General features: G+C 37.1%; 1 protein-coding gene across 8 annotated transcripts in view; it reads right to left on the reverse strand.

Moving 5' to 3' along the window:
- MCF2L (MCF.2 cell line derived transforming sequence like) overlaps positions 1-15,030 on the reverse strand; it is a 151,089-nt gene that overhangs the window by 7,906 nt on the left and 128,153 nt on the right. For 4 of the 8 annotated variants that reach the window (XM_027743464.2, XM_027743468.2, XM_027743469.2 and 1 more), the window contains exons 13-27: positions 14,354-14,513; positions 14,138-14,208; positions 13,031-13,107; positions 11,898-11,964; positions 8,244-8,359; positions 7,172-7,241; positions 5,861-5,953; positions 5,611-5,703; positions 4,722-4,847; positions 3,795-4,016; positions 3,152-3,244; positions 2,543-2,621; positions 2,341-2,413; positions 952-1,067; positions 213-299 (exon numbers count right to left, since the gene is read on the reverse strand). In XM_027743464.2, the coding sequence (XP_027599265.2) occupies positions 213-299; positions 952-1,067; positions 2,341-2,413; positions 2,543-2,621; positions 3,152-3,244; positions 3,795-4,016; positions 4,722-4,847; positions 5,611-5,703; positions 5,861-5,953; positions 7,172-7,241; positions 8,244-8,359; positions 11,898-11,964; positions 13,031-13,107; positions 14,138-14,208; positions 14,354-14,513 (1,543 nt within the window). The remainder of the gene's footprint in view (positions 1-212; positions 300-951; positions 1,068-2,340; positions 2,414-2,542; positions 2,622-3,151; positions 3,245-3,794; positions 4,017-4,721; positions 4,848-5,610; positions 5,704-5,860; positions 5,954-7,171; positions 7,242-8,243; positions 8,360-11,897; positions 11,965-13,030; positions 13,108-14,137; positions 14,209-14,353; positions 14,514-15,030) is intronic. The other 4 variants (XM_027743473.2, XM_027743470.2, XM_027743467.2 and 1 more) reach the window with 1 other exon arrangement.

Here is a 15,030-nt window from a genome sequence, read left to right on the forward strand (position 1 = left end):
CCCCACTTTTCCCAGCTGCATCTCCCCCTCCCACTCTGCAGCTGCTTTCTCTTGAAATCTCCCTGTCAGTGGCACTGACTTAGGAACCTAGCTTGACCTTCGAAGAACAAGCTAGTGTGTACACTGAAAACCTATTACACTACACACACATACAAGGTGATACTTCAATTACAGCCTTACACAGAAGACAGTCTAGCTTTTTTTAAAATTACCTTTCTGACTTTTCAGGTTAGTAAAGCCCTGCAGTGTAAAGCGCTTTTTTGACAGTACAGAGCATTCTGAGGTAGAGCTACTGTTGTCTACAAAGGAAGAAAGAGAACAGAAAGAAAAGATAGAAGGCCATGAAAAGATCAAGGCAAAAAGTCTTTTGCAGCCCTGCCAGGGAACTTGCATGTTAGGATGAGAAAGGACAAGTGAAAGTCCAGGTACAACATGTGCGGCCAGTTGTTCTTGCTGTGCAGGACCTTGTACTGCCACTGGTTCAGTAAATAATTTCCATGATTGGAACAAAATTAAAGAGAAAAAACAAAACAAAACAAACCTCTTTAGAACAGGTAATGCCAGTAAACTTATACAGAGGAAGAGCACCCTGAGAAGATGGGCAGGTCTAAGGGAAGACCTACTGCAGACTTCGGCCTCATAACAAGTAGTTCCCATCTGCTTTTTGGTGACCATTCATTCAAGATGGCTTTGGGCCTGCCCACACCACGCACTGGAATGCAGAAATCAAGCCCAAGCTAAGGGCTGACGGGACCAACATGCTGGTGCAGTGTGGGCAGCACTTTGTTGGTGGGCTGCCTTAGGGTTGAAAGCAGCAAAGCCCTGCTTATTCAGGAGTCATGCTGCCTTCCCTGCACTACCGTGGCTACTCTGCTGGTGGATCTGCCTGTGCAACTGCAGTGCAAGGCATGCTTTTCGCAATTAAAGACAACTACACGCGTGTAAACTCACCTTTGCCTTTCTCAGGGTACTTTGGTGCTACTGTAGTGACATAACCTTCTAGACTTGTGAGATCAGCTTTCTTCTCCTCCATTTTTTTGGTATTTCTGATGTGGTTTCGTGAAGGACTGTTTATTGGAAGAAAATTAAGACAATCAATCAATTTCTAGCAAATTTGGGTCTGAACAGGGGTGAGGACCTTCAGTCACAGTTTGTCTTTTACATATAGATATATAGGCTGAAAAACATTTATTTGCTACTTCCCAAATCACAGCTTCCAGGACTGAGAAAGTAATTGCTCATTGTGCATTTAAAGACCATGAGCACATACAAATGAGAAACACCTCTCCTAACTGGCTGCAAGTGCGTGAACTGTGGCAGTGGGAGCTACTGAAAAGATGGCTCAGGACAGCTTCCACTCATTTGCAGCCTACAGGTTCCTCCTGAACATATTGGGAAAAAAAGAAGAAAGATAAAGGAGCTGCCTCTTGGAAGCTCTTAACACAGGAACAGATGAGGGATGAACAAAGTCCTTGGGGTGGATCTTGCAGCTGGATTCCCATCACACCTCCATTTGGGAATGAAATAGAGAAAGACACTCCACAAATACTATATATCTGGGAAGTTCTTCCTAAGCAATAAGTAGATGCATAAAAGATGCAGTGTAGAGAGCTACCAATACATATTTGAGCATGCACCATGTGGAAACTGAAGATTAGAGCACATGGGCTTATGGGTACATAGATATACACATATGAAAAAACAGAGTAGCAGTGAAGAGGTGTCAGACAAGGACAGAGCAGCAGGTAAGGGACAGAAGAATATACAGGTTGGTATGGTGAAAGATGCAAAACAAGAAAAACTTGACTCAGGAGTTGGGACACTGGAAGAATTTACATATCGCTTACGTAAAAAAAAAAAAAGGAAAATTGGAAAAAAAGAACAAGGGACATAGAAAAGATAATGCCCTGAAAAAGGCAAAAAGGAAGGTTACATTGGACATTGGACATTGGAAAAGAAAGAAAAGTTTAATCCACACGAAAGAAAAGAACGATGAAGGAGGAAAAAGGCTGCTCCATAAAACTCTTATCTGGACTGTAACATATATAATTAGCTGTTCAACAAGCAGACCCATAATATCACCAGGATTTTGGCTGGCACAGAAAATGAATTTTCTGTGTTATTCTCTATCAACTGGCAAAGCCCAAGCCATTGCTGCTCAGTTTAGCAGTTCTGGATATGTATAAAATCAAAGCTCTATAGCTTTATAGTAGGAAGAGAACTAAAAAGCCTTAAACACAAGGACCAGTATTAAGGGATAGGATTAATGAAGTAATGCAAACCAGATGTATTAGTATATTTACAAGACAGCCAGGCTGATTTGACAACATATATACTTACCTTGCACAAGATGATGCTGGTAGAGGTAGAGGTAAGCTCTGTGTTTGCTCTAGTGTCCTGTGCTGACTAGCTTCTGTAATGGAGGAAAGAAAAAGAACTATTAAAATAGATTTGTGTCCTACACAGGGAAGATATACTGGGCAGGATTTGAAGTTCAAAGAGAAAATAGATTAAATATATATGTATCTCCAAAATATTTTACCTCTGCATGCCTGCAGTTGACTCGTCAGCACTTTTCTTATTTCATTTACCCAAGTAGTTTTAACTTCAGGGGTTGGTGCCTACCCAAAAATAAATACAATCAGCCATCAAGCACAGAATATTTATTACACAAATAGCTGGATGCCAAAGCACAGCCTCAGAGGAATTTTTCCATAGGGGCAGACAAAACTCCATCTCCAGTCCTTCTGTGAATAGAAACTAGTTGTAGCAACTGGAACATGCTGAGGCAGAGGCTATGCATGTGTGACAGTCAAACCCCATCTCCCCCAAGCCATCCACTTGGCTTGGCAGTTGGCAGAGTTGGGCAACAATTGGCCCGAGTCAGTGGTAGCTATAGTAATGGTGTATACAATATCCTCTGTGGATATTGTAGAATGTGATTCGTTTTTCCCCCAGGAGACTCTTCAATTAAAATATATTAAGAAACTTCCTTATGAATTAATCTGGTGGTGGTTTGTTTTTTTTTTTTTCCTACATTTCCTCATCACACTCTATTAGTGATATAACAGAGGATTAGGGTTAGACTTCTGCTTCCCTTTTTTCTCTCTCTCTCCTTTTTTTCCCCCCCCCAGAGTGGCATATTATTTACCTGTATAATGTAAACTTCTTCCCTTGCATTATACCAGATTTCAAATTTTTTTGCATCACCTTTGACATTTTCTGTTATTCCAACTGCAGCCATCTGGAAGCAAAGAGAACAGAAGCTCACTTACCACATTGTAATTACAGTAAGAACAGAAGCAGGTGGATACTAGCATTCTATGGTACCCTATTTCTGAAAAGGAAACCCACATTTGGCTTCTTGCTCAAAGAAATGAATAACATATCATCTGCATGTTGTACACAAGAGATTTAGTGCTTTAGTGCTGGCTACCTTGGAGGAAAGAAAGGTTTAGGTACATTACTTTGAGACTGACTCGTAAGATATCTCTTAAAACCCAGACCATGGACTCTTACATCTATTTTATATTACCCTGCTCTACATTTTCTGTGTGATTAATGCAACTGCTGTTCAGCTGCCCTATTACCATTTGGATTTTCTCAAAAAATGCCATTTAAGAAACAGCAACACAAAATAACACAGACCTGCAGTACCAGTCAGGTTTGCCTGAAAGAGTGAAGTTCTCAGTGCAGTGCTGCAACACAGCTTTGCAGAGAAAAAGCTAGCATGTTGTCCTACTGCAGGCTAAGCCCCCAGTACCTTGACCTTGCTGGACTGTGTGGCGTCTTACATTTAAGGAGTGTTTGTAGCTGTAAGAAGGTGCTTTCTCATATCCCTCTCCATTTTCTTCTCGCTTTTTACAGAACAGCACTGCTTTCTCGTGGAGGAAGAGGTGTCGCTGCATTGGCTTGAAACGTGCCAAATCTTTCACCTTCGCATGACCCTTTTTATGATCAGTCCAGACATTGAAGGATCCCTGCATTAAAAGCTTGCCCAGCTCATTCAGATTTCCCTGGAACAAAAGAAGTGATATTTATAACTACAAAGAGAGAACATCGAACCAAAACACACATTCTGAACAGGTCTTTACAAGTCTGGCATTCCAAGTAATCTCTCACATCAGTGTTTATGTTGGATTTGGAAATGTAATAAAGTTCGAGTTGGATTTTTACAAGTAATTTTCACTGGTCAATGCTGTTCAGGCAGAATTTTACAGTCAAGAGTACTGGTAGCAGAAATACAGAGAACTACACATAGAGAGGGGAAAAGCACAACACACATATTTGGTTGTTTGGTTTTTTTGCCCAAACTCTGCTCCAAAGATGCTTATGTAGTCTTTTGCCTTTTGTTATCTTTTGTAATTGGAAGTTTTGGGTGTATTTTTACACATAGATATTAAAACTTAGTAGTGACTCCCATTTGGCAGTAGCCTAAACCAGACTCTTCAAGACAGTTTTCAGTTTCTAACTCAGTGTCAAGCAAATCAAAGAAAAAAACTTGGGTGAATACAGCAAAATATTGTTCATAGCAAGAAAACTTCAGAAGAGTATAGAGAGATCCATTTTCCATTATTTTCATTACACAATTCAGTTTACAGGCACCTTTTGTAAAATATTCTTCTCATTATTTATTAGTACACAGTATAGGGTATGCTTTACATACATCTAAGAAAGAAATGAAAAAAAATTAAAAAGTAAGTAAAAATACTGCTACTCACATCGTAACCTGTAATGGCTATCTGGTGCATAGAATCATTAACTGCTTTAAGAATGCCCAGTATAGAAGTTAGTGCTTCCTGAAGATCTTCAGCACCTTCACAGTTCTTACTATACTTCAGCATTTCCTGAGTGGAAGGGAATGCCAACACACTTAGCTTTGGAAACAGCAACAACTAGAAATGTGCAAATTTTAACTCTATTTGGAAACTCCTCTCTTTACACAAGCTTAAATGTAATTAATTCTTTAAAAGCTGCTAACAGCTCAGTTTTAACTCAAGAATAAATGTGGCCTGAGGCAAATGTTTTAAGCTACTGTTAAATACAACCATTGAAATATGTGTCTGTGTGAGAAATAGTTCTTACTTCAAACATGGCAAAACATTATACATTAATTTGAATAAATTTATTATATTATATCGCTCTCATTTTGCTCAGTATAGCATGTTAATGTGAATGACAACAGCATCTTTCATAAGTGCTGTCTGTCAAGTGTGTTTCCTAGAACCCAGCAAAGCAAGTTCCTCCCAAATACTGGGGTGATTATGACTAAATAGTAACAAGTACTTCAGATATTCTTTTCTTTTCTTTGTTGCGAAGGTTTCTTGGTCCTTCTGATTCCCCTCATCAACTTTTCATTCTTCTCTTCAGCAGAAATCTATGGGCAAAAGTAGTTACACAAGGTGTCTCTGTGTAACATCTGCTTACTAGCAGTTTTTTGACTAAAAGAAAAAATAACCGTGTTGAAAGCTGATGGACTGGGATTTATCTGTTTCCATTTATATATCCACTCACTAACTTTTAGGTTTCTCTCCAGCAGGCTGAGAGAAGCAGCATTTAAAAATACAAATGCACAAAACACACTTAGCATTATAGTTCAGTAACACATACCTTTAGCAAGAGTTGATATTTGGTTATTCTTTGAACGGGTTTCAGTAAGTATGAGTCCAAACTGAGTTTGTGATCAAGTTTCCTTTGACATTCCTGTAATCAGTGTTGAATTTCATCAGGACACTAATCAATAATTGTATTATTTGTTCTTGAGATGATTAAGTAAAAATAAACCAAACAAAAACCCAAAAAAACCCAGACCCCAACAAAACCAAACCCACTGTTATTTTAGGGATTCAAGTAAGCATACCTGAAAGAATACAGAATCTGAAAACTGCCTCCACAAACTTTCCGATCGAGGTTTATTTTGACAATATTTTTCATAAATCTGGAAGTCTTCCATCTGGAAATGGGGACACAAGAAAAAAGTTAATACATTCTTGTGACTTTAACAGACATAGTTCATAAGATTTTTTTTTCATAATCACTAATGTTATGAAAAAAACCACCACCAACAAAAGTTGAATCATTGTTTTTTGCTTGAGATGCCTCAAGGAATTGCAAAATCACCAATTTTGTAATGGCTCCTATTTTGGTACTTGGAACAACAGAATAAAATGTTCCCATTATTTTTTTGCTTCAGTTGAATGTTAAGCATCTTACAAAGAAGTAAATATAAATATTGTTTTTACAAATATATTTCTATTACAATATGAAAAATATTTTTATGAATGCCCAACCATGAGTCCCTCTGTGCAACTTTTTAAAAAGACTTTGTCCTTTTTCTTCATTTTCATTTTAGGAATATGTTTTTCACTGGGAGTCATGCTAAGGTAGATCAAGCAGTTTGTTTCCCCTTATCATTTTGGCACCTAAATAGCATGACTTCAGCACTTGTTGAATGGAAGAGGAAATAAATACTGTTGAAAATGCCATAGTAACCTTAGCTGTAAATGAAAGACCAGGTAGGAAATCAGCAGATACAGAAGTACCTCTGTCCCTCTGTTTTAGGAAACTGCATCTCCATGGATGCCACTAAATAGAAGGGGGAGGGATGGCTCCACTCAGGGGCTTTAGAGCATCAATAGATAGCAAAAACAGGAGATTGATTTCCATAAACACATTTATATTTAGCCTGTAGTATACTTTAGGTGAGACTCATGTTTTAATAAATCCCAGATTAAAAAAGTTTAATTTTGTCATAAATTTCTACATTTTTATATTTTTCTATATTTTGGACATACTCTGTTGAGATGTACTCTTTAAAGAAAACAGGAAAGAACAATAATAACAATCCAATAAAGAAATCTAACCAAGTAAACAAACCATTTACAGTGATGTGAAACAATGCAGTGCATGACTCCTCTTCATGCTTTCCTAACTGCCACCTTAAAAAAGCAGTTTTCTTTTAAGGAGACAGTAGCTTTTTCTAACAAAATTAATTACCCTGCACAGGGGGAAGTATCCCCACCTCTCAGTTAACATCTACATTCTCAACCTATTACATGCTGAGGACAAACAAAAGGGATGTGGTGGTAATTACTACATGAAAATCACACTCATACGTTACAGTCCTAGAGAGGCTTATGAACGAAGTGCCAGCAAAAGATGACACACGTACCTGATCCAGAAAGCACCGTCCTACTAGTTCTGGGTATTCTACATAGTTTTCTAATTCTCTCAAGAATATTCTATGAGGAAGAAGATTTTCTTAGAGCACACGTTAAAAAAAGTTATCATAAATGTTCACAATCTTGCAGTCTGTTTTCTAAACTTTTGGAAACAGTTGTAATTCTGTACTACAAAACTGAACAAAATTCTTCTAGATTATGTATTTTAAAAGGCAAAGCAAATTAAACCAAACATTCTGACCAATTTCTTTTAGTTTACTATTGCTACAACTGAAATAAAATATCAGACTGGGGAGGGAAGGAGGATTTTGTTTCCCTGCCTTATGTATTCAGCAGTAGGATTTATACAGTTCAAAGTGTTTGGGTTTTCCTTCCAAATACCACAAACCAACCAAACCCCATGTTCCCAAATCTAGAAAAAAAACCCATCTTCACCCCCCCAAAAAATCAGTGGCTAAACCTTCCATTCTAGTTTTGCCTGAAAAAGAAACAACTATTTAATATGCTTGACTTCTCTTGAAAATCAATTTATCTTTACTATCAATTTAAATATTATCCTGTGAAGAAATACCTCTCTAGCAGCAAGGACTCAAACTTCAGAGGTCACCCATATATATTTTTAATGTATAAAAATATATATTAATTTTATACATCTATAGATATATAAAATTAATCAGCCTCAACCAGATGTAAGAGTTGGGACAACCCCTTAAGAGTTGAGAATCTGTGGTCTAGAATAGTAATTTACTTTTCACAGCAAATACCACAAAAAACTAAAAGAAACCTAAAGAAACCTTACTTTAATTAGCTTGTAGATCCAAATAACTTACTTCAGGAAGAGGACCACAATGCAAAATTTTACCTCTGTACTGCAAATATGCAGTTTCACACAGCTTCACTCATCTTTTATAGATATTTTGCTTTACCTCTTCTGTGTAATACAAATGTTGATGAGCAGACAGACAAGTAGAACTCAGTAAGGCTCTTTTAGCAATGTAAAAAAATTAAAAAGTAAAGAATCCCATGCAAAAGCTATTTTTAGATCTGAATGCAAATTCCCACCTGTTGTGAAAGTGATAAATTTCTTCCATATTCCCAAACAAGATATCCTTCTTATTTTGGAGTTCTGGTGAAATGAGATGAGCCATTAAGGGGTTGTCCATCTCTGCAGCATAACCCTGCAACACAGGAGAGAGGTACGATGATTTTCTCCCTTTACTTGCAGTACTCCCCTCTCTGACATGGCAGTCTGCCTTCAGCCTGATAGCGAGGAAAGAGCTCAGTATTAATCATGAAAGAAACATACAAAATCTGTTTTTCCATCAGCCCAGTCAGATACACACACAGTTTTTAGAAAGACACTTTAATAATTCCTGCGATTCTAGTTAAGCAAGGATGAAAACTTTCGCAATCATTTTCACCAAGGAAAGGTTCTGTATTCCCATACTGCTTACAAACTATAGTTCATACTCTTCCTGTTAAGGCTTTACACATCTGAGTTTAAAGCCACAATTCCAGTACACACACAAACCTTCATGCCTGTCTCAGCCGTTTGTATGAAGGAACAAGCTGACTGTGGTTATCTCTGCAGGTAACAGAAATCATTGAGCTACAAATTCTACCTTCAAAGCACTTCCATTAGCTTTGGTACCACAAGTCATAACTTTAGATTCTAACATCTTCCATTTGTCATATAAGCACACATCTGTTTATCTGGCACAGATAAGGACAAGAGTACAAAGGTGGCTTTAGCCCAAGACTGTGTTCTCCTCTGGTCCCGAGGTCACTAATCGGTGTTCTCTCAAAACACCAAAAAAACCCTAAACACTCCCACCCACCCCAAACCCCCACCAAAACATCCCCAACCAATCAACCAGAAAAGTGCAAGAATGCTCCAGTACTTGCATTAAAAGCAGATTTCTTAATGTAAGTACATTTAGAAATGTACTCTTGTGGTTTGGTTTTTGTTCGTTTTTTTTAAATTTTTTTAAACACACGGTGATCATTACATTAGTCACACTGATTATAATAAACTACATAAAATTATAACAAACTGACAAATTAAAAGAAAGGATAAGCAAAAGTGCACCTACAATTAGGAGTTTCAATTTCAAAGTGTGGTCCAAAGTACAAAAAGTAGAACTAGCTAGTAAAGTCAGATAACCTGAAGAATTCAAGCATTTGGATAGGACAGCGACTAATTTTTTTTAAAAAAAACAGAATCATCCCTTTAAAAATCTTGATATTTTTTCCTCAATCACCACATTAAAAAAAAAGGAAAAAAACCAGTGGTCTAGGCGAAGATGCTGGCGCTAATAGATAGTTAACTATCAGTCCCCCCCATATCTCTACCCCAAACAGAAAAATGCAGAGTCTGAAAGAGAGAGGGTAGAATAAATAAATTAATAAAAATGGTACAGCCTTAAAAATTATAAAAATAATCCATATAAAATGAAGAAGCTAAACATTTGTAACAGGGAAGGAACAACTGCAGTGACCATGCAGTTCATATGAAGAGATACATAAGGAGAATGATTCTTTTCCACTTGAAGTAAAGATGATGCTGAACATAGCAGCATAGTCAATGTTGGCATAAAGACGGGATACCTAATTTAATTGAGTTGAAAAGAAGCCTGACAGAGCTGATTACTTTGGAATTTTGAAAGAACAAAAGCATGAAATCCACACATTGACAAAAAACTTTTGTCAGTTTTTTTCCACCTGAGGCTGATGTAGTACATATTTTTAAAATATGAAACCTTCATGTTTTACTACTTATGCAGTAGTTGTGTTTTAAGGAGAGAGCAAGCTACTTTATGCAGCCACAGAGATTATTTAATCTTACTTAAAGAATATAAAAGGTTTTGCTTAGTCTTTCTTATTAAAAGACTCTAAAATCCTTAATGCTCATCCAAAGATATGACAAGACACAGGTAAGGAAATGTATTTGAAAGCTGTTCTAAAAGCATCAAAGTAAACGAAAAAAGGTGCAGAATTCAATATCTAAAACCAGACTAGTCCAGTATTTTTTACCAGTAAAAATTACTGAATTTCACAGACTAAAGTGGGATGATTGTGGTTATTAATAAAAGAAAAATGACCAAACTTGCATAAAAGTAATGATAGCAGTTTCCCAATAATCAATCTTGGGAACTACCTTGCTTTTTTTTCTATCAGAATCCTTGGCAGACAGAAGATGTATGGCAAATAAACATGACATAATAAGAAGAGACACTGTCCCTACAAAGGAGTATCAGGTTATTTTACATGAAAAATGGAAAGACTATTAGAATAGGAGAAACAAAGAAACTGGGTGAACAGCCAGAACTATGGATTAATAACAAGAATTACTCGAAAGCTGGAAGACTGCCATTGAACCATACCTCAGCATGTATCGATCCAGAATTACTGCTGGCAGCCCCAATAACCCAAGTTCAAGAGAGAGGAATCCCAAACAGCAAGGAGTCACAGAGAAGTGTGCCTGGCATGGTCAGAGAACTGAAGAGTCTATCACTCTGGCAGAAAACCAAGACAGCTTGGCCTAGCAAGACAAGGGTTGCACTATACTCTATGGAAAACAAGAGTAATACTATGGGCATAGAAAGATTCTGCAAAAACCCTCCAGGAGCAGCAGTAAGGACCAAAAGTCCTCCAATTATTCAAGTTCTTGATTTTATGGACTAGAACTGTACAGATGGCATTGCATACAAAAGCAGAGAATAAAACTATTATTCAGGTCTACTCCAGACCCATCTTGCCTTATTACCACGTGTCAAACCATCCTAGTGTAATCAACACTTCTAGCACTTGGACTGGGCACAGGACATAAAGCTATAGGAAGCCAGGCACAAACTAGCAAAACCAGGACAAGAGTCCAAAACTCTCATACAGTACCCTTACTTGAAGGTATGTACTCAGAAATTATCAATCCTGACCAATAACTTAAGACAGCTCCTATCTAGGAGCTTAACATTGGTATGGACACTAAGAGTACTCACTTGGCTCAATTCCAATTCATCCTGATTAAAATAGTTCAACCCTAGTTATCTACAAGTTCATCATCCCCTACAGTCAAATTGGATTACAAGAAACTACTACACATCCATATCTGAAGACTTAAAATTGAGGAACAACAGAATAGTGCAGTGCAATTGTGCAAACAACTCTGCAGTACTGCAACTGTGTCTCCTTAAGTGTGGAGCAAAAGGAGCACCTTTGCTTCCTTGATGATTTCAAACGAGGATATTACTAAAACTAAAAGGCATTCTGTTCCCACAGTTGTACCAAAGACGTGGAAGACGACAAAGACATGCAAAGAGGGATGCAAGAAACAAATTTTCTCCTCTGACACAAGATTCTCTCGATGTAGATTCACATTCTTGTGTCCTGGAGCTGACCCAAGATTCTGGAAAGAATTTTTGCAGGAATCAATGACCATTACAGTTCTCACTATGTCCCACCTAAATACTAAGTCATATCTTATTTTCTGCTCAATTTGTGTTTTCTGATAGAAAAAAATCTCGTTGTATGAATATTTCTAGAAGAAAATTGCGCATTGCTGCCTCTGTGAAAATATGATAAGAAAGGAGATACAATGATCATACTGCTTGACAGGACAAACAGAGGCTTTACAGTGGTAAGGAAAACATAAGAGCATTCATGAAATGGAAAAGACAAGTAGATTCACTAGCAGCCACAGTGAAATTTAATCTTTACCTCAAGAACACAGAGAAGTTCTTCCACATATGCTCGTTCAGTCTCGATAAGTTCATTAATTACATGCCTATGGACAAAGAATGACAATTAAGGTGGGCCTATTCACTCATGCAAAGTAATGAGGTAACATTAACTTTGTCTGTGTTTCTACTTTACTTTAGACAATAAAAGAACAATTTCCAGGTGATTTCCATGAAAATGTGATGTTTCATGGATATTTCTGTCAGCAGTTGATATATCCTTATTGAGAGATATGTATTTTTAAAACATTTTAAATTTTTTGAAAATGTGTTTAAACAGACAAAAAGTCAAATCTAATAGTTAAAGTGTAGTAACTAAATTGAAGCTGTGAAGCCTTTTATCACTGTACATACAAACTCTGGTTACGCTGTGTTCATAAGTATCACGGAAGCTGGAGTTAGAACTGCATAGGGTTATCAAACACGGACTTAAAAACTACACTGGTGATTTTAAATTAGAGGCATTTAGGGCACACTTCAAATATGTCAACACTGCTTTAATTTCCCTAACAGTCAAGCAACATACATTCCCCCAGCCCCCTTCCTTTATGATTCTGTATGTTGTAACACAAGGTTGTAACACTGAGAAGATCACATAAGTAGCCAGTTTACAGGTGAAAATGCAAGATCTGCTATATGCATTGCAGTTACCAAGTTATTTCTTTAATAAAAGCGATGCTGTTCAGTTTTTATATAAATGATTTTTAGTAACATTTATCAAAACAGGGACTAAAAAGAGTCCAACAAAAAGACAGTCTTGAGGCACGGAGACCAAAACCTCCAATAGATTTACAGGAGGCTTATTACTCAACACTATGTCATCTCTGAAGTGAAAATATGTCGTTATCCTGCCATAGCATCACCTCTCTGCAGCAAAGGTAGAGTCTAGTACTACACAAACTATAAATAATGCTGCAGATAGCTTGAAATATCTTCCTTTGTGTACAGAGCAGAGCCAATGCATTTCAAAAAGCACTGAGGTTTATTTCAGAGAAGCATCTTATCAAAGACACTTCCAGAGAAATGTCTTATCAAATCCTTAGCCAAACTCAGGCTTTGCTGAAAGCAAATCAGAAAAAAAGCACGTTTTTTTACTTATCAAAATATACTTACTGTCGTAACACAGCTAGGTTTTCTTCATCATCCATTGTAGATCCTCCTCTGCTTTGATGCAGGTCAGTCATTTCACTCTAAAGAAAGAAACAAACAATGAAAAAAAATAATCATGGCATCACATATGGGGGGAAAAGGCTTTAAAATACAGAGCTTTGTGCTCAGCTCTACTAGTATGCCTTTTCACTGGAAAGGCTGTACTCCATTAAAAATTAGGGTAATTTGCAAGAACGCTGCAAAAAAAATCCAAGTCATCCTGAAGATCTTGAAACACACAACATTTGGACACAAGAAGTTCTCCACGAGAGGCCAGTTTCAAAAAGATGGTGGTTCAAAGTCCCTTTTCCAGGAAGACAAGATCAAAGCATCAGCATAATCTTGTAGGCAACACTGGCCTTAGTCTGTTTTCCAAGCTAAAAATAAGGTACTGTGCTAACTTTCTAGTTCTTGACACAGAGGTTCACTCTTAAAACTCCTACTGTAATGGCTAAACTTAACTGTGGCTTGCTGAAAAAAAGAAAGAGGTTCTGCTTTCAACCCCATCTTGAACTAACCCTGTTCTCCAAATGTTGTCCATCCTGGTCATGTGGTCCTGCTTTTCTCCTTGCATTGCCTTTTGCTGAGTTGATTCAACTCTCTAACCCAGTGAGAAACTATTTGTTTCTGTTTCTGCCATCAGGTTACTTTCCTTGCTGGAGATGGGGCAGGAAGACCATCCCCACTTGGGAATGGCAACCCATTAGTTCAGGTGAAGTTGTCTTGGAGCCAATGAGAACTACCTCTTCACTCTCTCCAGTTTTAAGAGTAGCTAATTACTACTGGCAAATAATAAATGTTTCCTGTTCATAGATTTTATATTTTGCTGCCCTTACATTTTTCCTAATACTGGCAACTATTCACTTTACCTTCCCTCATACTCAGCCCATCAACAAAGCAGCCTCTATTTAAACCACGTGACTGTTTCACCAGAGTTACTTCTATAGGGACAACACCATCCCTTTTCCAGTGGAATTGCCTCATCCTTCTTGAGAGTTCCTGAATATTCCATTGTATTATGACTTTCTCAAGCAGTACATACATGAAAAAAACAAGGGAAAAAAAAATTACCTTTCCTCTTCTGTAGTTTACCCTCCGAAGTGCACTGCTTTCTGAGTTGGGTACATATTCTCTTTGAAGACCTAAGCAGGTAAACCAGAATCAAACAGCAATTAACACTTGATCAGATCTGACACAGATGTTTGTGCAACCACAAATTATGGCTGAAAGTTTCTTTAAGTTTCTCAGAATAGCACAAAAAAATTAAAGGCTAATACAGTTCCTTACCTGGAGAGGTACAAGGAGATTTTACAAATGCTTCTGGTCTTGGTGCAACAGGCTGAACAGGACGTGTCTGCTTAGCTGCCAGTTTCTTAAGACTTATTTGTCTCTTTTGAAACATTTCTTCCATACTTTCTTGCTTCTGGAAAACCTTTTGCACATGATCCTACCATTGCAGTAGAAATAAAAAATAACTTAAAATAATAATAATTTAAATAATTTATTAAAATTTTTAAATTCCTGTCAGAGACCTATCAACAAGTTATATTGACATTTAGCTCATATTGATTTGAAATTGCAATTACTTTTATACCATGTATGGAAATATTACCCTAATTCTTCTCTCCTAACAAGGCATAATTTACTCTCATTTGGTACATTTAAAAATTGGGATATCACTTCATAAAGTATTTTGTGGGCTTGTTATAGAGAAATCTGGGATTCAGGTTTTCAATTTAAAGAAAGGAAAAGTTTTTTTGACAATGTCTAAAGGTTCTGTTACATGAAGAGATCAATCAAGATACGTTCAAGGGATCAATCAAGGGATACGTTCTCAAGTTCTTAACAAAAACACCAAAAAAACAAAAGCAGTTACAAAGCAGAAGTGTGCAAATATCAAGGACAGAAAGTATCATGGTTTTGCTACATAAAAAAAAAAAAAAAAGATACTTCAAATGCTCAGG

Source organism: Pipra filicauda, unplaced genomic scaffold, assembly GCF_003945595.2.
Source record: "Pipra filicauda isolate LSUMZ 115617 unplaced genomic scaffold, ASM394559v2 scaffold115_size4368891_pilon, whole genome shotgun sequence".
NCBI classification, from domain to species: domain Eukaryota; kingdom Metazoa; phylum Chordata; class Aves; order Passeriformes; family Pipridae; genus Pipra; species Pipra filicauda.